We start from the raw sequence: 27,520 nt of genomic DNA on the forward strand, positions 1-27,520 counted from the left end.
TGGGTTAGCCTGGTGATGGGTATTAAAGAGGGCACGTTCTGCATGGAGCACTGGGTGTTATACGCAAACAATGAATCATGGAACACTACATCAAGAACTAATGATGTAACGTATGGTGATTAACATAACATAATACAATAAAATTAAAAAAAAAAAAGAAAAAAAGAAATGGCTGCGTTCACCTTGGGAGGAAGTATGGATTGGGAAGAAGGAGGTCTGAGGGCAGAGGCCTGGACCAAGCCCAGAGCCCTTGGACAGATCCAACAAAGGAGATGAGAAGGGGTGGCTGGTGTGACAGGAAGGGAACCAAGACTGTGACCCAGAGGTCAGGGGAGGACAGCATTTTAGGGAGAGAGGGGTCAGTGGAGGCAGACTAATGCCCCCCAAAGACATCCACGTCCTGATACCTGGAATGAGTGAATATGTTAGGTTACCTGGCAAAGGGGAATTAACATTGCAGGTGGAATTCAGGTTGCTAATCAGCTGACCTTAAAAGAAAAAAGTCATCGTGGACTATCTGGGTGGTCCAGATGTAATCACAAACGGTCCCAGAACATGGAAGAGGGGGCGGAAGAGAGAGTCAGAGTGGAAGTGTGAGGACAGCCTGTTGCTGACCTTGAAAATGTGGGAAGGGGCCCTGAGCTAAGGCACGTGGGTGGCCTCTGGAAGCTGGAGAAGGCCAAAACATGGGTTCTCCCCTAGAGCTTCCAGAAAAAAAAATATGCAGCCCTGCCCCCACTTTGTTTTTTTTTTCCCTGTACTCTGTTCTTTCTTTATTTTATTTTTTTATTATTATGTTAATCACCATACGTTACATCATTAGTTTTTGATGTAGTGTTCCATGATTCATTATTTGCGTACAACACTCAGTGCTCCATGCAGAACGTGCCCTCTTTAATACCCATCACCAGGCTAACCCATCCTCCCACCCCCCTCCCCTCTAGAACCCTCAGTTTGTTTTTCAGAGTCCATCGTCTCTCATGGTTCATCTCCCCCTCCGATTTCCCCCCCTTCATTCTTCCCCTCCTGCTATCTTCTTCTTCTTCTTCTTTTTTTTTTTTAACATATAATGTATTGTTTCAGAGGTACAGGTCTGTGATTCAACAGTCCTACACAATTCACAGCGCTCACCATAGCACATACCCTCCCCAATGTCTATCACCCAGCCACCCCCTCCCTCCCACCCCCCACCACTCCAGCAACCCTCAGTTTGTTTCCTGAGATTAAGAATTCCTCATATCAGTGAGGTCATATGATACACGTCTTTCTCTGATTGACTTATTTCACCCAGCTTAACACCCTCCAGTTCCATCCACGTTGTTGCAAATCCTGCCCCCACTTTGATTTTAGCCCATTGAGACTCATGTCAGACTTCTGGCCTCTGGAACTGTAAAGTAATAAATGTGCATTGCTTTAAGCTGTTAAGGTCCTGGTGATTGTCAGCAGCAGTGGGATGCTAATGCACTCACGTCTGGGACGCTGTACTAAGTTGTGTGCAGTGAGGGTGGAGAATGGGCCATTGGACAGGGCCTGGTAGAGGTCATGGTGACCTTGTCAGGGGCTGCCATTTTGGAGAGAGGGATAACCAGGGAGGGGAAGGCGGGCATTGAAAGGGGCTGTCGGCTGCCACCTGAGCATGGTCTCTGTGAGAGCAGGCTGCTCCGTGTGGCCAAGGAGCCCCCAGAGAGGCACCCCCCAGGCTGGTGATACCCAGAAACCAGTGAGACCTCTGGGAGCACAGCAAGGGGCCTCTGGCACCTGGGGCTCCCGAAGGCCTTCGTGGGTTGTTTGTTCCCTTGGAACCTGCCCCTTCCTCTCGGATGGAAATGTCTGTCGGTAAGGAGACCATCATCCCTTGGCCAAGTCAGGGGCCAGGTCTGCTTTGCTCACCTTGCAGTGCCCGGTGCAGAGCCTGCCATGCAGCCAATGCTGGTCGAGAGAATGAGTGGAAAGTTCCAGGGGGCCGGGGTTGTATAGATGTGTTGTATAGGGGCTGTCTCCTGGGGTTTGCCTGGGCGCATCCTGTGGATATGGTTTATCGCCGTGGGCGTCAACCGTGGCCTCCTGGCTGGGGTCTCGGTGGCCGGGCTTCTCCGCCGGGAAATGCCCCTTTCCCCGTTTCCGTACTGCGCTTGCAAGCAGGAGGTCACAGCCCCGATCTGTGCTGTTAGCACGAGACTTTTCTCCTGCCAGATGGCAGCAAAGACTGACTCCGTCCACACCAGTGTATCCCGACAGCATCTGACACACGGGAGGGCTCTTGAGGGAGAGGTGCCTCTTTCTGCCTTGTGGAAGGCACCTTCTGGACTAGGGGCCGTGCTGGCCACACCGAGCTGTCCAGGGAGAGTCTGGGTCATCTCACGTCAGGTGTGAGGGCCCCGGGAGACCCCAAAGGAACAGGCCTGCCGAGAGGCCCCGTGGCGTGGTTCCCATTGCTCGTCTGCATCACTTTGTTATGACGCACGGACATGGGCTTCTGGTTGTAGGAGATGAAAGGGCACAGATGGCGTGGAGGAATGGGGCTTCCCTCCCCTGCCCGCAGGGGCACCACTCTTCTCCCCAAGGCCACCGAGGCTGACACTTCAGAACCTCTTTCTAGACTTTTCAACGTAATACGTGGTCATGGTATATTATGTCGTGTACTGTTAAACATATAATTGTTCATTAAGTGTGTGATTAATATGAACTATATTATTAAATATCTACATATACTTTATATATGTTAAACATAGAAATAAATACATGTAGGTAAATAGGTAAATACGTGTACAAATAAAAATTACTGTATATAAATAAATATATAATTGAATATGTAAACACAATTATGAGATACATAATCATACATTTGAAGTGTAAAAATCTGTTTTTATTAAATGGGATGATATTATAGTTTTGCAACCTAGTGATTTCACTTGAATTTTAACGTTTTTACTAGGTCAACATAGATCTGCTTTGTTTATCTGTTCCATTTATTCATATTTGTAATTGCGATGAAATACACATAACCTAAAATTTACCATTTTAACCATCGTTGAGTGTAGAGTTCAGGGGCATTAAGCCATCACCACCATCCACCTCCAGAACTCTGCATCTCGGCAAAGCTGGAACTCTCTCCGTGAAACACTCACTCCCCTGGCCTCCCTCCTCCAGCCCCCGGCGCCCACCACCCTTCCTTCTGTCTGTGTGGATCTGATGACTCCAGGGACCTCCCAGAAGTGGAATCCTACAGCATTTGTCTTTTCATGGCCAGCTTCTTTCACTGAGCATGATGTCGTCCAAGTTCGTTCATGTGGTAGCAGGTGTCAGAATGTCCTTCCTTTAAGGCTGAATAACATCCCTTCCTCTGGATGGACCCTGTTTGGCTTCTCCATGGATCTGGCCATGGGCACCGGAGCTGCTTCCACATTTTGGCTATTGTGAATGTTGCCGCTCTGGACGTGTGTGTACTGATACCTCGTTGTGATCCTACTGTCAGCCCCTTTGGGTGTGCCCCTGTGTGTTGTGCTTCTTAAAATGGGTTTTTCCGATGACGAGTCAGGTGTGGACGTGAAATAGGAGGAGCACTATGGGGAGGCACGGGAAGGAGGAAGAGGCTGCTTGTACCCACAGGTCCTGGAGGAGGGAGGCACACCGGACAGGGGCCACATGGGGGCAGGGAGAGAGAGGGGACCCTTGGGCAAGTGTGTCTGTGGGGGTCAAGGGAAGAGGGGATTTCATTGGTGCATTGGAGTACTGTGAGGTCACCGTGGGGGAAGGCAGGAAGAGCTCTGAGGTAGGTCTTGTGCCAGGCTGGCTGGGTCTGGCTTATTGTCTATCTTCTCTGTTTCCTCACCTGGGCCTCCTCCGTGCAGCCGGGAAGCTGGCTTATGTCATCCCAGGAGAGCCGCTTCAGCCTGGGATGTCCGGGGGTCTGGGGGTCTCCACGCACTGGGTCTGAAACACATGGCCCTCAGTGGCCAAGGGGTCGGGCTTGTGTGACCACAAGCAGAGATACGGAGAAAGCCTTCCAGGTGGGCAAAGACAGCGGCCACGCGGTCTCTCTCGACCCCACAGTGTCCTCCCCACGTGAGCGCTGTCCCAACGGCAGCCATAGGAACTAGCCCTTGGGCTGGGCCCCGAGCTGGGCCTGAGTGTCCCACTCAGCGGTCATGGTCTTCACTGCCTGTGCACATCCTTTCTGCCTCCATTATGTACAAACCAGCACATCCAGAGCTGGGCTCTGTGCATTCAAAGCTAGTCTCTTCTCCCCTGTGGGACCTGCAGGGAGATATCTCGTTACCCGTGTATGGGGATTTTGCTGTAAAGGGAGAATGACATTTCCCTGGCTTATTATGAAGACTGTGTGCTAGAGTGCACAGCATGGGACCCAGCCCATTTTGAGGGCTCCAGCCAGGACAGCTTTATCATCATCATTATTTTTTTTTAAAGATTTATTTATTTATTATTTGGCAGAGACACAGCGAGAGAGGGAACGCAAGCAGGGGGAGTGGGAGAGGGAGAAGCAGGCCTCCTGCTGAGCAGGGAGCCCGATGTGGGGCTCGATCCCAGGACCCTGAGATCATGACCTGAGCCGAAGGCAGACGCTTAACGACTAAGCCACCCAGGCGCCCCTTATTATTATTATTATTATTATTATTATTATTATTATTATTATTTTCTAGTAGAAAGGTCTGGGCTTTCTGGGGCCCACTAACTTACAAAGGTGGACTGGGAGAGTTGGCCGGGCCCCGTTTCATCACTGAGCAAAGTGAAGCAAGCTGGGAGGAGGCTTTGAGGTCTTTGCTTTTTAGATGAGGGTCTGAGGCTCAGAGAGGCTGAGAGACTTGGCCAAGGACACACAGCAAGGAAATGGTTCCAGCTAGAATCCAGTTCTCTGGACTCCCTATCTGGCATTTTATGAGCCACTCCGTTGGGACTTGCAAGATCTTGGGAACTCAGAGGCTGGAGGCTCAGCCAGTGTCGTAGGGTTAGTGAGAAGCAGAGCTGGGATTCGAACTCAGGTCTGAGTACATGAAATTTTGACCCCACAGTGCTGCCTTCCGGGACAGCTTCCTAAAATGCAGTCATGGCTGAGTTGCTGGCCTCTGTGGGAAAGAGGAGATAATCCTGGACTCGTGGTGGGGATGGCTGACTTGGAAAAATTTTGTTTCCGATTTCTGGAGAAGAGTGCAACTCATCTGTGTGAGCCACTTATGAAAATGACTTGCAGTCACTTCTCACAAGCATGTTCTTCATTAGTGACTTTTGCCTTTTGAATTTTTTAGGACTTGCCCCGTTTGATTTGGCCCAGTGTGGAAAGCTCTCGCTTTAAGACTGAAGGTAAGTTTTTCTTTTGGTTCATTTTTCGTTCAGAGAATCGGACCCTGAGGTCCGAGCCCCCCTGCCTCCATCTCCCTCATGCTCTGCTCATGTGCCCACCATGGGCAAATGCGGTACGTTACCCCCCTGACCTGCGGAGCAGGGGGCAGTGTGTGGCCCCCTCCAGGAGCTGGCTGGAGCTTTTGTGGTCGGAACAGGAGTCAGGGTAAGGCGGCCCGTCCACATTCCCCCCTGAAGGAGTCTGATGAATAGGATATAGAATGTGCGTATGAGCAGGTGTGTGGGTTTCCTGAGGCTGCTTTCACAAATCACCACAGACGTCGTGGCTTAAAGCAACACAGATTTATTCTCTTAGTGTTCTGGAGGGCAGGCTGGGAATCAGCGTAGCCGGACTGAAGTCGAGGTGTGGACACGGCCGCACTCCCTCCGGGGTTCCGGGGAGAACCTTTGCTTCTCTTCTCCAGCATCCCCAGCTGTGCTCCTTGCCTGCCTTGGGTCCCGGCCCCTTGCTCCAGCTCAGAGCCAGCATCTTGCCTCCGGGGGCACGTGGCCTTCCTGTCTCCCCTTGCTCCAGCTCAGAGCCAGCATCTTGCCTCCGGGGGCACGTGGCCTTCCTCTCTTCTGCCTGTCAGCACTCCCTTGCCTCCTTCTTAGAAGGACACTTGGGATTACATTTCTGCCCCACTCAGATAATCCAGGCAATTTCCTCAAATCAGCATCCTTCATTTAATCACATTTGGGAAGTCCCTGTTATATACAAGGTGGCATATTTACCGCTTCCCTGGACGGGTAAATTTCAGCCCACCACACCAGGTGACAGAAACTGAGCTTTACTCACCTAAGAAAAGCAGAACCTGATGGTCTTATAACTGAGCCAGGCAGGCCTGGCCGCTGCTGGCCCAGGGGCTCGGCGTCCCAACGCTATGCCTTTCTCTTTCCATCTCAGCCCTGCTCTCCTCTGGTTCCCTCATTCCTGGGAGCCTTTTGGGAACCATACAGCTGACACTTAGGCAGCGGAAGACTTCCCCGTAGCTTGGCAAGAGTTCCGGGGAAGACCAGTGGGCTCAGCCTGAGGCCGGTGCCCGTCCCCGAGCCCATCCCTGGGGCTGGGGGTAGAGTATTCTGGGTTCTGTGCTTCATTCTGCTTCCTGGGGACCAGGATGGGCTGGGGTCCAGGTTGGCCCCCCTCGTGTGCATAGACTGAGCAGGACTCTTACTGAGTAGAGAGGAGCTTCGGTGACAAAACCATCTTTCCACCCAGAGTCCCCTCGGCACAGATTGTAAATACACCTTCCTCGAGAATCCTGTTTTATACCAGGAATAAACAGATCTCACTTACTTGGGGAGTTAAAAAGTATTTCCTATGTCCTTTGTTACTCTCTGCAGACTTTACATTTTACAAAATCCAGTGTTTTCTCTTGAGTAAAATAGGTTGAGGTGATATTACTGCATTCGTAGAGACCTTTTATTCATCAATTAGGCAAACTCGTTGGTGAAAGGGAGCCCCATGTACTACTCTGTGATTGCATTAAGAGCAGGAGACAGAGCGGTAAGGCCACTAGGAGGAGCTTCAGGGAGGGCTCCCTGGAGGAGGGGCTCCTCAGCAGAGTCCTGAGAACTGACACCTTAGCAGGGCCAGGGGATGGAAGGAGAGGCTTCCAGGCATGTGGCAGCCAGAGCAGGAGAGTGAGGGTGTAGGCAAAGCACTGCACAGATGGCACAAACAGGCCCACGTGCTGGTGGCAGGAATGGGGAGGCCACTGACCGATGACCTGCGGGGTGGCGGTAGTTACTTCATAGCATGAATTTCTTCTATACTGTCTGTCAACACCTGCCCTCATTCAAGTTCATGAGAGCCTGTGGCTGGGCCTTCTGAGGGCCAGGGGGCATAAACAGGTGCACCAGAGATAAAGCCCAGTGTGGCCTTATGGGTTTATGTCCAGCAAATCTGCCGAGAAAGCATGTGTCCCTTAGCCTGAGGGGCCGGGCGAGGGTCAGAGATGGGCGTCCCTTCTCCCTGGCACCCGTGGGATTTACTCAGACACTCCTGACTGAGTCAGCAGCCGGCCTGGGAACGTGCCCACTTGCTTCCATGGTGAGTCCCCAGCGCTCACCTTTATCCCCGTTCCAACATCATGACCTTGACCCAACTCAACCGCAGACACTATCCAGGAAAAAGATTCTAATGTGATCCAGGATCCAGTTCTATGCCTTTTTTCTTTTTTTCAAGTTTTTATTTCTTCCTACGTGGATTCTGAAATTATAAAAGTTTTCACAAGCACTTCTGAAGATCTTGCTATCAATAACACCGTAAGAATGACTGAAAAATAGTCATTCTTACTCAATTTCCAGTTTGCATCTGGGTAGAAGGTAAATGTTGAAAAACACCCGACCCAACAATCCAAGTTGTTTCAGACATTTGGGTTTCTGGCTTCGAGCTTTGATAAAACGCCTCAGGGTGTTCACGTTCAGCCCGGCATCTCGTTTGCTCCTTAGGCAGCCCCATCTCAGGGATATTTTAGCTGCATTCCCAAGTGAGGGAAACTGAGGCTCTGAGTGTCTGGGGCCACACAGCCCATCAGCACCCACTCCTGACAGCCCTGCCAGTCCCTTCTAACTGACGTTTCTGTGTTACCCCTGGCGCTCATGCATTGTCAACATACGTTGATGTAGAGCAAATTCTGGAGGGAGCCGTTTCACATTGGGTGGCTTTGCAGACACCAGGTTTGGCTGTGGGCCCGTCCTCCTCACAGTAGCCATCAGGGGTGCTCACCCTCTGCTTGACAGGTCATCAGAAGGACCCAGTGGGGGGAGACTTACTCTCTGTCCATGGCAGAGTTAGGGAAACTGAGGCACAGGGAAGTTAGATACTTGCCCAAGGACCCAGCTGGTAAATGACAGAGTCAGGATTTGAACCCAGGGCTGTCTGATGCCATGTGTGTAGGAATCACCCAGGCATCTCACTCGCCTGGTGGTCTGATTCAGTAGATCTGGGAGGGGGTCCAGGAATGTGCATTTTAGCCCACACCCACGATGAGTGGCGCACACTTTGAGAAGCACTCTCTTTAGGCTCCATAGCCCATGCCCCCCAAAGTGAGCACATCTCATTTTCCTGGCAAAGAGATGATAGGTCATTCATTCATTTATTCATTCACTTACTCATTTTCAGCAGACATCTTCAGGGGCCTTCCTCATATATGTGGTCCACCTCCTGAGTTTACCCCCCGTGTCTGACTGCCTTCCTGCATTCTGTCATGCACGTGCATTGCTGTTTTGCAGTGGGAGCACCATTTGGAAGGAAATTCAGCAGGAAAAGTGAAGTCTTCCATCCCCTCCCAACTTTTGCACCCTCTAGTGGGCCAAGGACTCAGTCCATGCTTGCTTTTACTCCCTCGTGGCCCAAGAAGACTTTGTTTAAGAGAGAGTCTCCTATAACACACCGCCTGGTAAGTCACACCTTTGGTCCTTTAACAGAATTAGCAGAAGTTGGAAAGAAACCAGTTTTGGGCCCACTGTGTATAAGATGCCATAGGCTTTGGTTCTTTAGAAAAGCTTATTCCTTCTGTACGGAAGCATCTGGTATTGAAGATGAGTAGGAGGTGTGAATCCGAGCAGTGGGCTGCAGGTTCTGCTTTAACTGGCCCCATTCACTGCCGGTTTTATAAACACGCACACGCATTCCTCTTGTCCAAGTGTCAGCCCCAGTGTGCTGTGTTCCCGTGATGGGGTGTTGTTTACGTGAGCCCCCCGGACAAAAGAGAGCTCTGGGTGACCACACGCCCACATTCTTCCTTCCTCATGGGCTTAAGTTCCAATCCTTTAAATACTTTCTTAAAAAAAATCTTCAAGATTATTTAAGGCAGTTATTAGATAACAGAAGTAAATCTCTATCCTTTCTTTAAAAGGTCATCTTGTACATGTATTTATTTATTTTTAATTTTTTTTTTACATCTTGTACTTTTATTAAACGTGCATAGTATGAAGTGTTTTTCATTTTCTAATCATTTCTATATTTTATTGTAGTTTGGAGACGTCTCAAGAGATGTTCCAAAAAATGCTGAGGACGGAGTGATTTTTCAGAAATGTGCCATGGTAGGTATTCATAGGTGGCTTATAGTGGAAGAGAAAATAGTTGGATTTTGACCAAATCATGTCTGGGTAGAGTTATATATTTAAGGACTGGCAAGTCACAGGGCTGTCCACCTGTGTTTGGACATGTGAGGGATGAAGTGAGGTACAGGAGATTTTCTGTTCTGTATCATGGCACCAGGACAAGAGTTTTGGTAACAGTTAAACTCCTGTTTGTGAAAATGCACTGTGGTCATTTAGAATGGGAAAGAAAGAATGATGTATTTTCTTTCAACATTGATATGGTGCTTGACAGTGTAAAAATTTTATTCAGTGTTTTTAAAGTCTCGGATCCTTACTAATCCTGGGAGATGGCGTTTCACATTGTTGTTGTGTTGGGGATCCTCAGGACCACCCTCCCTTGGGCTCCATGATTCCCCGGAAGGACTCGCATGACTCAGGAAGCCGTTAGACTCATAGTTATGATTTATTATAGCAGAAGCGTGCAGATTCAAGTCAGCAAAGTAAAAGGCACATAGGAAGGAGTTGTGAGACCAGGTGCAAGCTTCCCACTATCCTTCCCTGGTGGAGTCCTACGGCCGGCATTCCTTTTTCCAAAGCAGTGACGTGTGACGTCATGTACCAAGTATTGTCCACCAGAGACACACACCCGAGCCTCGATGTCCAGGGGTTTTAATGCGGGTCCCTCATGGAGACATGCAGTGCCCACGTGGCTGACCTCAGTAACTGGTCTCCAGCCGCTCCAGAGGTCACCTTGACACAGCTCGGCTCAAGGGCCCCCCCTCCAATCACACCGTTAGAACACACGGCCTGCTGTGGCCCAGGCCCCAGGTATAAAGATGCTCTTCTCAGGCAGGGTAGTCCAAGGGCTTTACAGGTAGCCTCCCAGGAGCTGGTCAGGAGTCAGTCCTTTCTTCGGGGTGTGCGGGGTGTGGGCAGTCCGCACCTGCGGAGTTAATCCTCTACTGTACAAGCCTCGATTTGGCTCATGCCTTCAGCTGTCCCGTTCCCCTTCCTGGATATAGTTGGTGCTGCCGGTTTCTCGTACGTCCTCCTGGAGATGTCTCTGCTGTATGCATGCATGTGTGTGCGTGTGTGTGTGTACCTGCATGAACAGACATTGCTTCCCTCTTTCCCCAGCTCCTGGGTCCCTTCTGGGAAGGCTGGGTGAAGGCGGGGCAGGGGTGGTGGGAAAAACTTCGAGAGTGGGAACAGGGCAAGGTTGCTGAGCTCAGGCGGGGAGCCAAGCTGCTTGGGCCACCGGACAGCTTCCAGCAGCCGAGCCGTTCAAACGCATGGCCAAGCAGAGCCCGCCTGGGGGAGACTGGCCAGGAGGATGGAGACCGACCGGCTTGCTCGATTCTGGACGTCAGATGGCAGTCAGATGCCCTGGGCAGGGCTCTGGGGCTGGGCTGAACCTTCAAAATGACAGTGTGAGAAGGAGCCATTGTTTGCTTTTCTTGGTGACACCGATGGCCACCATCTCCCCAACCTGACTGTGGCTCTTGCTTCGATATTTTTCCTGTTTCCCTGGAGGAGTAATTTCACTGCATTTCAGGGTCCCAGTGACTTTGAATCTGTCACCAAGCAACAGCTTAGCAAGCGTGAGTCAAAACATGTCCTGGGGCCTTTGAAATCAGACCTGATAAGTTCTCCAGCCCCAGGGAGACGGTCGTGCCCTCCCTCTGCCTGAGGACCAGACGTGCACAGGCCCAGCTGGGGGGTCATGTTAGGAGGTGGGACTTGCCAGCAAAGCTGCCCTCCTGTCATCTCCTGTCCTAGGTGTCCGGGCAGAGCGAACTGCAGACAGCTCACGTGAGACTGCTCGTGGACAACACCAGGACCCCTGTGGCCACCAACCTCTCCGATCTGCTCCTGCTGGACAACATCACTGGCCTCTCTGTTACGGGGTCGACCGGAAACCAGACCTCGGTGGGATTCCAGGCTTTCAGAAAGAAGTTTCTGCAAGGTAATAGCAGCGCGTATGAAGTCAGGGAGGGCAAGTGAACGTATGGACGCTGACGGAGTGTGTGATGCATGGCAGGCGGGTTCTTAAACACATGACGTGTTCACTCACGATGGAGTTTACTATCAGGTATCGAAGGAGAAGACCACCACTCAATAACCGCACCCAAAGAGCTGGATTTGTTAACTTAGGTTAGAGAGAGGTAGGATTTGGGGGAAGAGTTGTTAAGAATAAGTATTTCTAGTATTTTTATTAGTATATCGATTTTTATTATGAAGAATTCCAGACATAACCAAAGATAGAGTTTATAGTGAACCCCCGTCTGTCCACCACCAGAGGACCAGGTTTCTTATCCTTCAGTGAAAGGCAGAGCTTGTGTTGGGGGCTGTTGGGTCGAGGGAGGGTTGGTTTGACACCAGCCCTGGAAGCATGCTCGTGAGACCTTCACTCGTGTTCTCGCCTGTTTGCTGGAGTACCTCCGCGCTGACGGGCTGGCTTTCTGAGCGCCACTGTCCCTGGTTGGCTTTGGAGGTGTGTGTCCTGAGGCGAGTTATCGTTGGTTAATTAAACAGGTTTCAACGAATTCTGGAATTAGTTGTTACCATGACCTCAGGACTGCCCATTTTCTCGGGAGGGTGAGACTTCTTTTATTCCTTTACAGAGGAAAAGATGGTCCACTCCATGACCCTTATCCTGTAGTGTATGCTCTCACATGCTCAGGACTGACCTCTCCACTGAGCCCACTTTGCTCACCAATCATGCCACACTTTCCCTCTGAGCCTAGAAAGGGCCTCAGAGTCCTACTTGACCCCATCCTCTTGACAGCAGCTACCAATGGGGTTGTCCCACAAGCAGCCACCTCTTTGCTGGCTGTGATTTAAGCAATGTCATAAAAACCATTAGGATACGTCCCAGCCAAGTGATCCTCAGTGCCTTCCCTCAAAGATGGAAAAACAAATCCCAGCCCCCACCCCCCTTCTTAAGCTAGTGAGCAGAGCACACACTCCGTCTCAAACGGACCTAGATTTGACTCCTCACGCCAATTAGGAGCTGCGTTGCCTCTGGAAATTACTGAATTTCTCTGAACTTGGGATGTGACGTGTGTCTATCAGCGCCTCGTAGAATGGTAGCAGAGACCGAGCGAGGCGACGTGCCCTGGCTCTGCCCGGGTCCCTCCCCATGCTCTCCCAGCCTCTGGTCTGGCAGGCCTGCCTCTCTCCTCTCATTTCCCCAGCGGCTCCCAGCATCTGCACTCCTGCCACACAGACCACACTTGTCACTCTCCCCTGCCTGGCGGCATTCGCTCAGGCCCCAGGCTCTGCCTGGGAGGCCCCCCTCTCCTCCCCTGCACCTCACTTCCCTGCCCTCCTGCACTTCGCCCGCTCGGGGCCGCGGGTCAGCGCGGGGTGCTGAGCCCCACCAACCCTGACCTTTGCCCGCTGCCCATCCCAGAACATCAGCCTCCTCTCTGTCACTTGGGGACGGTGACAATACCTGCTCCAGGATGTGACTGTAAGGAGAAGGGGGTTATTTCATGGGAAGCCTGACCTGAGAAGTGTTCCCCGTGCCAGTAGTGATTTGGTTGATTGTTTTGATTATGTGTGTGTGTGTGTGTGTCATATGGAGCACAGGTGACGGCCCCAGGGGAGAGGTAGTGTCCTGCTCATTCCCCGGGGGAGCAGGTGCAGGGCACCCTGGCAGCCTCTGCCTCCTGCTCTGGGCATCGCAGGCAATGAGGTCTCCTCCGTCCACAGCGGGCCGTGCTGTGGGGCCCGGGGGCTGGCGCCGGGCGCGGGCATGAGGGCGACCAGCCGCGGCACCAGGTAAGGTCTGCTCACAGGACCTTCACTGCGGTCGCGTCTTAGTTGAATCTGTCACTCTGTCTGTGAGCCTAAGGATTTATCATTGCATAAAGATGAAATGAAGGTGTTGAGGATTTTTAAAATAAAAATCCTAGTGGTCCCATAGCCTCAGTGCTCATTACTCCTCTCCTTTACATTTTTTTTTTTTGAGGGCTCCACATGTTGAGAAATGAAGTACTTGACAGCATTTGAGGGTTAAACGCTGACCCCAGTTATAGGTGGAGGCAGAGCTGGAGGACAGGCTTAGATCGATCAGGCGGCCCTAGTCTCTGACCCGCAGAGCGGGATGGGCTTTGTCCCCCACTGGCCATTGCAGGCTGGCGCCCCCAGCCAGCAGCCCACTGCCGTGGGTCAGTCCCTCCCATCAGTTGGGGTGAGCTGCCCAGTGAGGAGGGGTGGGGAGAAGCCCGCCCTGTTTCAGGGAGGGTTGCCCATGCTTGCGGACTGAAACGTCAGGGGTGGGTGGTGAGCATGAGCTTCCCCTGAGGATCTCTTGTGTTCTCCACACTCCTGGGGCTTCTCACGAATCTGCAGATTGCGACTGGTCCCCTGGGGAAGGAGATCAGCCATGGTCAGGACTCAGGACAGGCCTGCACCCCCAAACCACCCACCTTTTGCCCCTGTGTGTGTCCCTCTGGGACTGCTGGAGGGTAGAAGAGGTGGTTTTTCTGTCCTGTGAAGGCTTTGACTCACAGCATTACATTATCAAATAACCTAAAGGGTACTCTATACCCAAGGCTGGAAATTCTCCCTGATTCTGATATCCATTCAATCAAGTCCTGCCACGTTAGTCAACAAGGTGCTAGTCAACAAGGTGGGTCACGAGCTCTGCAGTGCCCTTAGGGGACAACACTGGGTTCATTTGCACAAATATCCTCCAGCAGTGACCTGCTACCACCTCCTTTTTGCAAATTCTCAGGGAGAAATGAAAATCTGAGGAAAGAATTCCCCACAAATTGGAACCCAAATATATTCAAGTCCAAAAGGAATTAAAATCTGAGATCAACATGTTTGCCCTTGTAAGTCTGAAGTCCAAAGTCCAACATTCTCAAATTAAGTTAATATTCCCCACCCCTCTTCCCAATATTTTATTCTATCCATCCACCCCCCAGCCCCTGCCTCCTGAGGTTTGTAGCTGTCCGGAAGGAGTTGGGGTTCCTTCCGCAGCAGAAAGGGTGCAGCTCCTTTGTCTTGGAAGCAGAATGAGTTGAACACGAGGTTTCTCGTGTGCCTTACTTCTAAAAAATTTCAGGTATAGGGGACACGGGAGAGCATCCTGTCTGTCCCCACAATGGAATATGACTTGCGATAAGAAGGAATGAAGAACTGATTCATGCATGACATAGATGAACCTCAAAAAACGTTTGCTCTGTAAAAGAAATCAAACACAAACAACGCATATTATATGATTCTATTTCTAGGAGATGTCCAGAAAGACAAATTATTACCACTGCCCCTGCCCCCCAAAACCAGATTAGTGGTTGCCTAGGCCTTGGTGTGGCAGTGGAGAGTGACTGCCTTTCTTGTTCGGGTGATGGAAATGTTCTGAAATCAGACTGTGGTGTGGTCGAAGAACTCTAAATACACAAAATCCCTTGAAGTGCACACTTAAAATGGGTGAACTGGGTGATACGTAAGTTTTATCTCAAAGCTGTTAAAAAAAAATAAGAAAGTATCACAACCTCAGCCCCACCACCGCCCAGTTCAGACGAGAAGCCAATATCAGCTCTGGTGGGCGCGGGGTGGTTGTCACAGAAAGAATTGGGACAGAGATGGTCCTTTCGGTTTTAGTTTACAAAGTGCCTTGGGCTCTGCCAGGTGCCCAGAGCCCACGAGAACGTCAGCTCAATGGGAGGCATCCGCTGTTGGGACTGAAGGTGGGCAGGACCCATCTCCAACATCAGATGGGAGGGTCCCTCCAGGAAGCGGGGCTGCCTCCCGCAAAGCTAGAAACCTGAGGTGGTAGCCCCTCTGCCCCCCACACTCGTCTGGCGTTCCTCTCTTTCCCAGCTGTTGGTTCACCTTGGGGTCTGAGGGTGGCCCCTGTCTGGGAGCAGAGCTGCCTTCTCCAGAGAGCCCGGATGTTCCATTTGACTTCTTACTAAGGAGAACTGTGAGCCAGGGAAGATTCCCCTTAAATACAGACAATTTTTGTAATGAAGCAATTGAGGGCCAGCTAGAGACCATGGGGCTGAGGGGGGCCCACATGAACCCACAGGGCCGGTTCCTGCCTCCCGGTGCCCCTTGCTGTGCTCACAGAACCAGCTGCCCAGAGGGGTCAGAGTAGGGCTTCGTGTCGTTCTGTCCACCGAGGCCCACAAGTCCGATGAAGATTCTTCTCCTTCGTTGTGTGAACAGGATTTTGGGGAATAAGTAGATCCCTGCCTAGATTCCAAACAAAACAGTTTGTGGGAGTTGGCAATACCCCGGATCAGGAAGACTGACCCGCCCAGTCCGGGGCAGTGCTGGGGAGGGCAGGGGGCCCCTGGAGAAGACCATACAGGGGCAGCAGAGGGCCCTCCCTGGCTCCTCGCACCTGCTGACATCCTCTTCCAGGGGAAGAAGAGGGACCCTATGAGCGGGCACGCACAGTTCATTGTCCCCATCGCTGGCACCTGAGAGCCGAGCGGCGCCCTTGCTGTCCACGTCAGCTGTGGTGGCGGCCTCCTTTGACCTGGGGCTTGTCTGGGGTGTGGCGGAAGGGCCCCTCTTGACTCACACATGCTTTCTGTCTGAGCAGTGGGAGACTCCTTCTCGGTCAGCTACACAGCTTCCATTAAGGCCGGAGAAGTGGGGAGCGGAGAGGTCCTGATGCTTCCTGCCCAGCTCACCTTTCAGAGCTCAGCGCAGGTATGTCCTCCTTACTTTGGTTTCTGTGTCCTCACTGTTGTTTTAGAAGCTTTGACAGTTAGAGCACACGATCTCTTAGCTCCTCTCTTCCTTCCCTCCCTGCCTCTCTCTCGCGCTCCGTCCTTCCCTCCCTGCCTCTCCCCCTCTCCTTCCCTCCCTCCCTCTCTCCTTCCTTCACTTCTTTCCTTCCTCTCCCTCCCTCCTTCCTTCAGTGATACTGAGTTCTAGACGAGTGGGTGGGCCCTGGAATCTCACACACTTTGCTGTGAACCTGGCTCCCTTTAGTATCTCAGTAGGACCTCGAGTAATTCCTTAACTCCCATGGGTCTGACATAGGGTTATTATAAAGATAAGTGATCGGTAGATTGAAGTTCTTTTCACTGTGTCTTGCATATAATAAGCACTCAACCAGTAGTTTCTATTTGCATGAGTTCACTAGGAGCTGCCTTGACAAAGTTCCACAGACTAGAAATCTATGTTTTCATGATCCTGGAGGCCGGAAGTCCGAGATCAAGGTGCAGGCAGGGTTGGTTTTTCCCGAGGCCTCCCTCCTTGGTGTGTGCATGGCATCTCCCCGTGTCCTCATGCGGGCTTCCCTCTGTGCATGTCTGTGTCCTGATCCCCTTTTCTTACAAGGACCCCAGTCCTTGTAAGATTGCATCAGGGTCGCCCTAATGGCCCCATTTTAGGTTACTCACCTCTGTGAAGTCCCCACCTCCAAATACCGTCACATTGTGAGGTGCTGGGGGCCAGGCTTCAGCATATGGATTCTGAGGGGACACGATTCAGCCTGTGACACCATTACTGTTCGTATCTTCATGTTTCGTTCACCTTTTAATCTGCGCGTGTGGCGAATGTGGTTCGTTGCGTGTCGTGCCCGGCCTCGTGCACGTCCTGGGGACGCAGGAGGAGATTCCATCCTTGTCCTCAAGGAGCTCATGCTCTAGTTACTTTGGTCATTTTGTTCTGAATTCGGCCTCCGGAGGAAGTACCTTTCACTAGATGGGGAAAGTGAGGCTCAGAGTGCGACTGCCCAGGTCCCACGACAGCCACCAGCTCCTTCCGCCCAAGGCTCGAGTACCTGCTGCAATAAGAAAAAACATCCCAGATAAAATGAGATAACAAGAAAGATTCCAAAAAGGTAAAGACCAGATACAAGGAAACTATTATATCAAGCTGTCAGAAGAGACAATTGTCTCAGAAAATAATTAGGGACAAAGGAACAGAGGACAAAGAAGGATACGAAAATAGAGACAAAACCACCCAGAAGAAATACTGTCCCAATTTCAGAGGACGGGAAACCAAGTGAGTTAAAATCAGAAGGGAAGAAGGTGACAGTCAGAAACCAAGGGTGGAAACTCAGAACCTCCACAAAACCGAAAATCTCCACCTCCTCATGCCTGAGCATTAGGACCTCAAGACCCTGGAAGCACCTGGGGAAGGTGGGTGGGGGGTATGGAGGGAGGGATGGAGGTGGGGGATGGAGGTGGGATGGAGGGGGGATGGACAGGGGATGGAGGTGAGGATGGATGGGGAATGGATGTGGGGTGGAGGTGGGGTATGGATGGGGGATGGAGGGGGGATGGAGGTGGGGATGGATGGGAGATGGAGGTGGGGATGGATGGGGGATGGATGTGGGGTGGAGGTGAGATGGATGTGGGGGTGGAGGTGGGGATGGAGGTGAGATGGATGTGGGGATGGATGTGGGGTGGATGTGGGACGGAGGTGGGGGTTAGTGGGGAGATGGAGGTGGGGGATGGTGGGGGGATGGTGGGGGGATGGAGGGGCTCCTCACTCATTCCAGGGCCACCCGTCTGTTCCTTTGCTTGGGGCCTCCCCTGTCTGTCATATTGGCTTTATTTCTCTAGGAAGCCCCACCCCTGCTAGCCCCAGGAGACCAGGGACCTCATCTTTACTATGGACACCTGTGTTCTCCGTGCCAAAAATAGAGCCGTGCACAGTAAATGCTCAGTAAATATTTGTTGAATAAATGAATGAACAAATCAGTAAACTAATGAATCCTGGGCAAGGTTTAGTTTTTAACTTCTCTGAAGCTCGGGTGTCTCATCTACATAGAGGAGATGATTCTAGCAATGTCTCCAGTCTTCCGTGGGGGTGTGTGAGACGTGAGATGTGTCTGTATGCAATGGCCTGTGATTTCCTACCCCTTCCAAACTGTCAGGGGCAGATGTTCCGCAGATGGAACATGAACACACACCTGCCCTCCTGCAGATTCCAGAGTTCCAAGCTTCACTGGCCTGCGTGCCGGCTCTGGTCGACCAGCAGCGTCACCTCAGCCTAGTTCCTGCTGGAGAGATGAGTCCTGGGAGGCCAGTACTTGCTGAGTGATTATGTGCTGGGAGTTGACAAGGAGCTCCTGTACTTGTTTCTCACGTTGTTTCATCCAGTTGGACTTGACCGTCCCTCGGGTGACTGAGGCTTTCCTCCATGACCTGTAGAAGGTCAAGTGTACGTGGGGCTGACAATGACCCAAGTCTGAGTCTGCACATGAGAACAGTAGTTTGCTCTGCTTGTCAGTCGGTCCCAAGATGTCTTATATGACAAAAGGGGAAACAGTGACAGTTATTTAAACAGGCAAGGGCCCACCAGGATGGAGTCCTCCTGGTAGAGAGGTGACGTCTGACACGGGAGCACCACTACCCAGCTGCGTTTCAGAATCAGCGCTGAGTCTTTGGGCTTCAGTGTCCCCACACCAACAATGAGAGGAGTAGGAAGATTCTCCCCCAGATCTCTTCTCCTGGCATTTTAGAATTGCATGAGCGTAATGGAGGAGACAGTAAGAGCTGCCTGTGGCTGGCCGTGGGCCGGAAGCGCAGGTCCCCCTGATGCGTGGTCTGAAGGTCAATAGCAGCCTCAGGCGATGTCACAATGCTTTGCCCTTCATCTCACTTGGTCTCATCACGGGGCATTTTGTCCCGCAGATCATCACAAACAGAAGGGCGAGTGAGAGAGCATTCACATAGCTTTTACCACGGTGCACTGTTAAAATTGTTCTGTTTTATTTTTAGTTATTGTCCTCAGTCTCTTACTGTGCCTAACTCATCAGTTTAACTGGATGAATGTATGGTACAGAACGGCGTGACTAAGGTTCGGGACTGTCTGCGGTTTCAGGCATCCTCTGGGGGTCTGGGAACACATCCCCGGCAGGTGGGGGTGGGGGGAGGCTGTCATTCCTGCTCACGAATTGTCTAGCCAGAGGTGGTACTGTCAGACATGCATCGTGTCTGGGTCTGGAGGCTGCTTTCTCAAACACACACGCATACCCCAGATTCATACAGGGTTGGATAAAATAGGCCCCACGCGATGGATGGTCCAGAGGGAAAGACCTAGAGCAATCATGTCCAGTTTCTTACAATATATTATGGAAACGTCCTGCTCACCTCACATAGCCATCCCTGGATTTCACTTGGCCAGCATTTTCTGATTTCAGGCCATGATCTAAAGCATGTTTCGCAAGCCTTGAAGTTTCTGTAGTAAGCACAGGGGTGAGGATTTACGGTTTGCAAAGAGATGAGGTCAAGCTTCATAGCACACTTGCAGCTTCTCTCTGCTTAGACCTCGGGTGTCAGAAAACACAGGGAGGAGGGGCCTGGGGGTAGAGAAGGGAATAGAACAACCTGATCGAACGTGGGCTTCTGAATGCAGCCTCGGGCGTCTGGGTCCGGACCCCGAAACTCATAGGGCATCGTGAATACCCCCAAACAGACGCAATCCAGAAATGGGAGGGGACAGGTGATTGCTTCATACGTGTCTTTTCTTTAAAGACTCATATTTAAAAAAAATTCCCTTTTCTCCCTAAACAAGGGCCTTGTGGTGTTTTTATTTCCTTTCGAAGCCTCCACTAGGGTGTCCCACTGGCCCATGATGGGTTTGGGCTGCCCTAGCGCTGTTATGGTAAGAACTCTGGGGCGCGGGTCGGGGCTCCACCTTGGACGGACCGCGGCTGGGTTGGAATGAACAGGGGTTGCCTCGCTCACTGGACTTCACACTCCGAGCCTCGAGGCCGGGTTATACACACGGACACCACCACGGCCACCACCGACTACGGCCGACAGCAGGAACACTTCCAGGGCTCACTCCCTGTGCCAGGCACACTTCCAGACTCTAGATTAGCTAATTTAATCCTCACAGCAACCGTACTGAGTTGAATAGGATTCCCATTTTACAGATGGGAAAACGGAGGCACAGAGAAGTCAATGCCTTGCCTGAAGTCAGACGGCTGGTGAGCGATGGGGCCAGGTGTGAGCCCAGGCAGGCCGGCTCTAACCACGGCGTTGTACTGCCTTTCAGTTGTCAGATCTTCTGCCTGCGTCCCTGGGACGATGTGTGTTCTTGCGGGGCGTCTTCTTGCGTGCTTGGACAGATAGCTGGCCTAACACCCTTCCGTTTCCCGTAGAGCAGAGGAGATTTGAAGGCAGGAGGAACAGACCCATGGGGCGCTGGGACTTAGGGGAGGGGCACATCACATTGGGAGGTGGCCTCAGTAGAGCCCCCGCTCGCTGTTGTCTGCACCTTTCCTGAAAGAAGCATGCCAGAGAGGTCGAGCGGTTGGCTGCTCTGTCGAGTGGCTGCTGAGCTTTGGAATCCATCCTCAGCCCCCGTCTGGCTGACCCCAAACCCTGGCGTTTCACCAGAGGGCACACGGCCCATGCTTTCTCGCCAATTAGGGAAACTGGTGTTTGGATTCACACAAGCGTCCAGGAGAGAAGGAGGCCCTGCAAGTCCACAGACCTTACCCCCTGGAGGGACTTTCAGACCCCCACAAGCCCCGGCCCCCAACAGTCAAGGGCCTACTGCAGCTCCAGACACGGCGGGTTGCAGATACACAAAATGATACCCTCTGTGTCAGGCCCCAACACCTGGTGACGAAAGTGTTTTCTTTTCTCTTTTCTTCTAGAACAGAACCCAGCTAAAAGCCCTTTTCACCATAACAGCAGAAGAAAAGATAAAGGTAAGAGCGAAGACTTGAGCTGGACGGCCCCCTGGTGCCCCCCAGTGTGTCTTTTTCTGCCTCTGGTGTGTTGGTGTCTGGCTGTCCTCAGAGCCAAAGGGAGGGGGCGACTGCTGGCCTTGGGAGCGCAGACCACCGTGCAGTGTGGGGTCCCCCAGGGTAGCCAGAGGCTGTCGGGATAGTTGCCTGGATGGCCCCTCCATCTGGGCAAGAAGGTGTTTCTTCACCTTGTAAGCGCACTTTGCATTGCTTCAGCACCTGCTGGGGCCAGACATTAAGCAATTGACATACGCTGAATTGTGTGGTCTTCACTGCAATCCTGGGGGTAGATTCTATTTTTAAATCACCTTCATTTCATAGATGGGGAAACCAAGGCACCCATAGGCCAAGTAATTTGCCCGAGGTCACCCAGCTAGTGTGTCAGGGTTCCCAGCACCACTCCCAGGCTCAGTGATTGACTAGGAGGACGCATAGGACTACATGTATAGTCATACTCATGGCTGATTTATTACTGAGAAGGATGCAGAGTAAAATCAGCAAAGGGCAGAGGTGCACGGGGCGAAGTCTGCAAGACATCAGGCCTCAGCTTCCAGAGTCCTCTCCCGGTGGGAGTCACACAGGATGCAGAGTTGTCCAGCAGTGAGTGTGACAGCACAGCTCATCAGAGACCAGCACCAGGGTTTGTACTGGGGGCTGGGCACACGGCATCCTCTGCGTGGCACATACCATGGTTCCAGACTCCCAGGAGCAGTGTGTTCAGTGTAAACTACGTTGTTTGCACGACAGCTTAGGTGCAGTGAGCCACTCTTATCAGGGGATGGTGGGAACCCTCCCGAAATCCAAGTTTCTCGATGCCAGCCAAGGCCCCGCCTTGCATGCTGGCCTCTCAGAGGATAGCAGTCTTGGGCCTGCTGTGTGTGCTGCCCTCGTAGGGGCTGGAACCAGGATTTGAACACAAGCACTTTGGCTCCAGAGCCCTGTTGGGCAGTGGGCCACACCACCTCCTGGGGAGCTGAATCCCTGCCCCAAAGAGATGGAAACAAAACCCAGGTCTGGCTATAACAAAGGGAGGATTTATGGCGGGGGGAGGGCGGGGGATTCAGGAAGACAGGTGCCAGCTATCCTCCTGGCTGGTGTGTGCCCTCCTGGAGGGTGGGGCCATGTCCGCTTCATCCTTGTGCCCCATTCTGTGCCTTACGTTCTGAGTGGTACTCAGTAGGTAAATACCCCTTGACTGAGCTGATTGTTGATTGTCATCAATGCCGGTGATTGCTTCGAGGTGGGGTAGGTGTCTGGTTGCTGCGTGATTGTAATAGAAGTCAGAGAACGTTCACTTAATTGATATTTATGAGGCCTTCCCCCATGCCCCAGGCCCTCTCGTGTGGCTGGAGATGGGCCACACCCTGGTCTTCAGGGCAGCCTCCCACCCACACATTGCCTTCAAGGGCAACAGGAGTAGGTACCCGCTCTGGGGCGCGGACCCCTGGACGCACAGTTTGGCAATGGAGAACTGGGTTGGATTTCAGCCCTACGGCCCCTGGTCCAGGTGACCCTGCGCTGTGGACCACGTTCAGGGAGATCACCACTGAGCGGGAAGATGAGGTATATAAATGTGATGGCCTTACAGTGTTGTGGGGACAGCAAGTTCTTGGACCAAAGGCCTAGCTTTGAATCCTTGCCTGCCCACTGATTGTATGTGACTGCGAGTATGTTCCTTACCTCCCTGAGCCTCAGTGTCCTAGCTGTGAAATGAGTGATAATAGTACCCACTTCCTAGGGTGGTCGTCAAAGTAAATGGATTGATATGTGTAAAGCACTCGGCACAGTGCCTGGCGTTTTGTAAGTGCTCAGTAAACGTCAGCCGCTTTGCTATTATTATTATTATATGCACGTGCAGACACCACCCCTCTGCGGGTGTTTTGTGATAATCGTGAATCGTGACCCCCATCCATCGGCTCCTTTGTTTTCTGTTACATTCCTGAGGGTGAAACTGGCAGGTGTCAGCCAAGGAAGGCAAGGCCCCAGGAAATTGCTTCCCATTTCGTATCACGAAGTCCTCTTGCCCTTTCTGTCTGCTGCATGAAGTCTGGGAGGAAAAAAAGATCACACCGTACGTGCTGGACATTGGTGTTCAGGTTGTGTTGGAGCTCCCCACAACTTCTTGTGTTGATCCCATATGCCCTCGAAAGGGCTGGGCACTGGGGCAGGGACCCGGAGAACAAGGATCTTGGATCTAATCAAGAGAGAGACATTTAAACCAACTGTTACATCTCCCAAATTCATGTAGAATGCAGTTCCAATAATAATTTTAATAGGATTTGGGGGGAGATAGGTGATCAAATTAATCAGAGTTTCACCTGAAAACATAAATTTCTGAAACTAGATGAGAACATTGTGACAATGAAGAGTAATGTGGGAGCATTTGCCCTAGGAGATATTAAAGAATTATAAAGCTACATTAATATAGTATGCAACTCAAGAAAAGCCAGACCAATGGGACAGAATAGAGAATGTACACAGATGTCCATATAATAAAATGGTATTTCAAATCAGTGGGAAAAGAATGTATCACTCATAAATTTATGGGCAACTGGCTGGATCTTTTGGAAGAAAAATAAAGATGAATTCCCTCATCAGATTAAAATCTCGGTAAAACAATTTCTAAAAGGTAAATATAGGTCAGTATCACATGATATGAAGAAAACCACGAAGGAAAACCATGGCTTTGAGTACACAAATAGTTGAAAACTTGACATTTAAAAACAACATTAAGAAAGGTAAGTGACAAATTTGGGAAAATACTTGTAACAGACATAAAAAAGGATTGACGTCTTTGATATATAAAGAGCTTCTATTAATAACAAAAAGAAAGTGTCAGTAGATAGCTATGCGACATGAGAATTTCTCAAACACAAATTTACAGTGTGTACCCTTGAGCACAGTAGAGGGAGTGTGTAACTGTGTGCAGAATCTCATGGCTCATTGACTTGCACTCAGAAGATGGGAGGTGTGCAATCACACATCATCACGTCTACCTTCCCTGTGTCACCTCTTGTATGGATCACTGCACCAGCCTCCTACTTGTCCAGCCCTACTCTCCTCTAGCCCATCGTCGTCACTGTAGTGATCTTTCTAAAACACAAACCTGCTTGCTTTTCCCTTTCTGGAGGGACTCCCTATTGCCTACTGGATTAAGCCCAATTACCTCAGGTTAATATTCAGGAGCCATCAGAAAAGTTGGCTGCTGCTATCTCCTGGTGCTGCTGGGTCCCTGTGTTTTCCACACTGCACACTGTTTTGCATATGCTGTTCTTTTCTTACCTGTGCTTTGGACAACATCCTGCAGGAGCCTGACCAACTTCTGCACCTCTGATTCCTAAACCTTCTCCAGGCGTGCTGGTAACACCCTTGGCTGGGATCCCACGACATTGGGACATCTGATAAGCCTTGTCAGTCTGTGACATTGAGATTAGTTTCCTGGTTGGCATTTAATACATTTTTGTGACATCAGAATAGAATTTTTGCCCTGGAAGAGACTTTACAGATGATTTAGTTTGACTTTCTCATTTGAGAGTGAAAAAAAAAAAAAAAATCAGGTCTGGAGAGGCTGTGGGAACTGGCCAGGGTCCTGAAGCTTGATGACTACGTTAACGAAGAGTCATGCTGGGCAATTTGTTCTCAAATCCACTTTTTCACGAGACTGGTACCTTAGCAAAGCTACATTAATAAGTGTGATTCCCTCTACCAGTGATTACTCCTAAACTCTCACTCTTTTCAGAATTGTCAGCTGGGAAGCCCAGAGACTCTGCCCTCAAGGGCTGTGGGACAAAAGTCCACAAGTCACTGACCCCCTCTGCTTCTTGGATCTTTAGCTCAGAGTGAAGGATTTCAACTAAATTGCTCCTGAAATCTCTTCCAGAGAAATTCTGTATGGTCTTCTCTTTTCTCCAAACTTTTTCTGTCTTTTGGGGGTAGGTGGGTAGGATTTAATATATGTCCATTGTGGACATTTAGAGTAAACGCCCCCTCTATATTATGCAGACACTCACAGAGAAAGTTGGAAGAATAAAATAACATTACCTCATAATCCCACCACCAGAGGACCATTGTTAACATGTTGGCTTCTTGCTTCTATAAGTCTATGAATTTATTTATTACATAATTGAAGTCAAACTGTATAAACAACTCCTCCTCATGCTTTTATAACTTGCTGTTGGATTATAAGCATTGAAAGCATTCCTTTTGAAAGGCTTTTTTTTTTGGTCCAGCATTGCTCTTCATAAATGCAGTGATAGAACTCATCAAAGGAATCTGCTCTCAGCTAATACATGATTAAAGAGATGGTAATAGCACATGATTCTTTGTCAGAGACAAGCGGGAAAGTTAGGGCCTGGGGATGAGGAGGCTGGGATCACTGAGCCGCTTCTCTTTCCTTATTCTTTCGTTAATGAAGTTTATGGTAAATAGGCTCTTTGAAATCTGTACTTATGATTATCAGTGAAATTTGGCTGCAAGATTTCTGGAGGAAATCTCAAAAGTATGATTAACTCAGGGCTGATTTCCAGTGCTCTAAGTGCTTAAATTTCTGCACCTGTCCCTGTGGTCATGGGCCCCATCAGCACCCAGCCTCCCAAGTGAGACATCCAGGGACATTTTTGGCCCCTATCTCTGGCATCCCACACATTCGTTCCATGCTCAGTCACTGTGTCCTGTGGACTCTGTCACCTAAATATTCCCCTAATTTCTACCTTTCCCTCCAGCCTGCCAGAAGTAGCAGTAATAGCTCAGATTTACTGACTGATCTCTGTGTCCTGCATCCCTAGCTAGTAGGCCCTATCTTGTGTGTGTAGTAAAGGACACACACATGAAATTTACCATTATTGACATTTAGTATGTTCCGTGTTGAGCAGACAGCACCACTGTCTAGGTCTGGAACATTTTCATCACCCCAAAAGGGAACTCTCTTCCCATTGAGCAGTTGCTCTCCATTCTCCCCTCCACCCTCAGTCTCTGGCAACCACTAATTTGCCTTCTGTCTCTATAGATTTGCCTGTTCCGACCATTTCATGTAATGCAATGTGGCCTTTTGTGTCCAGCTTCTTTCCTTAGCATGATATTTTCGAGGTCCATCCATGTTGTCGCGTTTATTGGTACTTCATTCCTTTTTATGGCTGAATCTTATTCCTTGTATGGGTGGACCACATTTTCTTTATCTCTTCATCAGGTGGTGGACCTCTGGGCTTGCCCCATCTTCTGGCTATTGTGAATAGTGCCCCTGTGAAGATTCAGGTACAGATTTTTATTTGAACACCTGTTTTCTGTTCTTTGGAGTATATTACTGGGTTTTATGGTAATTCTGTGTTTAACTTAGCAAGGAACCATAGGCACTGTTTTAATCCTCATTTTACAGATGGGAAATTGCAGCTTATAGAAGGGGAGGCCCAGGGTCCCACGGTGTGGTAGGGGGTAGAGCTGAGAGCTGAACCCCCAAGTAGAGCCTCAGTCTTTACTAGCATGTTCTACTGCTTTCTGCAGCCTTGTTTCATGTCCTCATCCTATCTTCCTTGGCTGTCACATCCAGTTTGTCCTCCTCCAGGCTGATGTCACGAAGTAGCTAGATTTAACTTTCTAAAACTCCCCCTTGTCCTTCCAGCACGCAGCCCTGGGCTCACTGAATAAACTAGATGTCAAGAAAGTTTACCACCACATCCAAGTGCAGAGTTAACCCTGGTAGCCCACTTAAAGAGAGAGTTTCAGGAAACTCTCCACTTAAATACAGAGTTTTAGGGCGCCTGGGTGGCTCAGTTGGTTAAGCGACTGCCTTCGGCTCAGGTCATGATCCTGGAGTCCCTGGATCGAGTCCCGCATCGGGCTCCCTGCTCGGCAGGGAGTCTGCTTCTCCCTCTCCCACTCCCCCCTCTCATGCTCTCTCTCTCATTCTCTCTCTCTCAAATAAATAAATAAAATCTTTAAAAAAAAAAATAAATAAATACAGAGTTTTAGCAAACACAGTTATAGCAAAGCTTTGTTTCTGCACATATGAAATGGATGTAAGAATTCTGAGTTTAAAGTATTGTTTCAAAGACTAAAAAAGGAGTAAGGCCTGGCCTCTGGCAGAAGTTCAATAAAGATATTGATGGTTAAGAATAGTTTTGAGGAATGGATTTTAAAAACTTTTGGCCAGACACTGGGAGATTTTTAAAATCCTGCCCTACCAGTCAGTCCAGCAGAGTGAGCTGTATACTCAGAATAGGAATCACTGTTCACAGTGGCCCAAGACCCTGATGACCCAATGCAGGGCTCCTGGTAAAAGGCCAGGCCAGAGCCCGAGCCCCAGAGAGGCAGCTGTGGTATGAGGGCTACTAGCCCGGACTGCTGGGTGTGAATCCCAAGTTCACTGTTGACTAGCTCTGTGATCTTGGGCCATTTATTTAACTTCTTAGTACTTTTGCATTCTAATTT

General features: G+C 50.5%; 1 protein-coding gene across 5 annotated transcripts in view; it reads left to right on the top strand.

Moving 5' to 3' along the window:
* Nucleotides 1-27,520, top strand: part of EVC2 (EvC ciliary complex subunit 2) — a 127,934-nt gene that overhangs the window by 3,571 nt on the left and 96,843 nt on the right. For 3 of the 5 annotated variants that reach the window (XM_078068372.1, XM_078068375.1, XM_078068373.1), the window contains exons 2-8: nucleotides 5,265-5,319; nucleotides 8,599-8,765; nucleotides 9,343-9,411; nucleotides 11,191-11,377; nucleotides 15,977-16,086; nucleotides 21,010-21,058; nucleotides 26,283-26,347. In XM_078068372.1, the coding sequence (XP_077924498.1) occupies nucleotides 5,265-5,319; nucleotides 8,599-8,765; nucleotides 9,343-9,411; nucleotides 11,191-11,377; nucleotides 15,977-16,086; nucleotides 21,010-21,058; nucleotides 26,283-26,347 (702 nt within the window). Of the gene's footprint in view, nucleotides 1-5,264; nucleotides 5,320-8,598; nucleotides 8,766-9,342; nucleotides 9,412-11,190; nucleotides 11,378-15,976; nucleotides 16,087-21,004; nucleotides 21,059-26,282; nucleotides 26,348-27,520 lie in introns of all 5 variants that reach the window. The other 2 variants (XM_078068374.1, XM_036085913.2) reach the window with 1 other exon arrangement.

This window comes from Halichoerus grypus, chromosome 3, assembly GCF_964656455.1.
Source record: "Halichoerus grypus chromosome 3, mHalGry1.hap1.1, whole genome shotgun sequence".
Lineage (NCBI taxonomy): Eukaryota > Metazoa > Chordata > Mammalia > Carnivora > Phocidae > Halichoerus > Halichoerus grypus.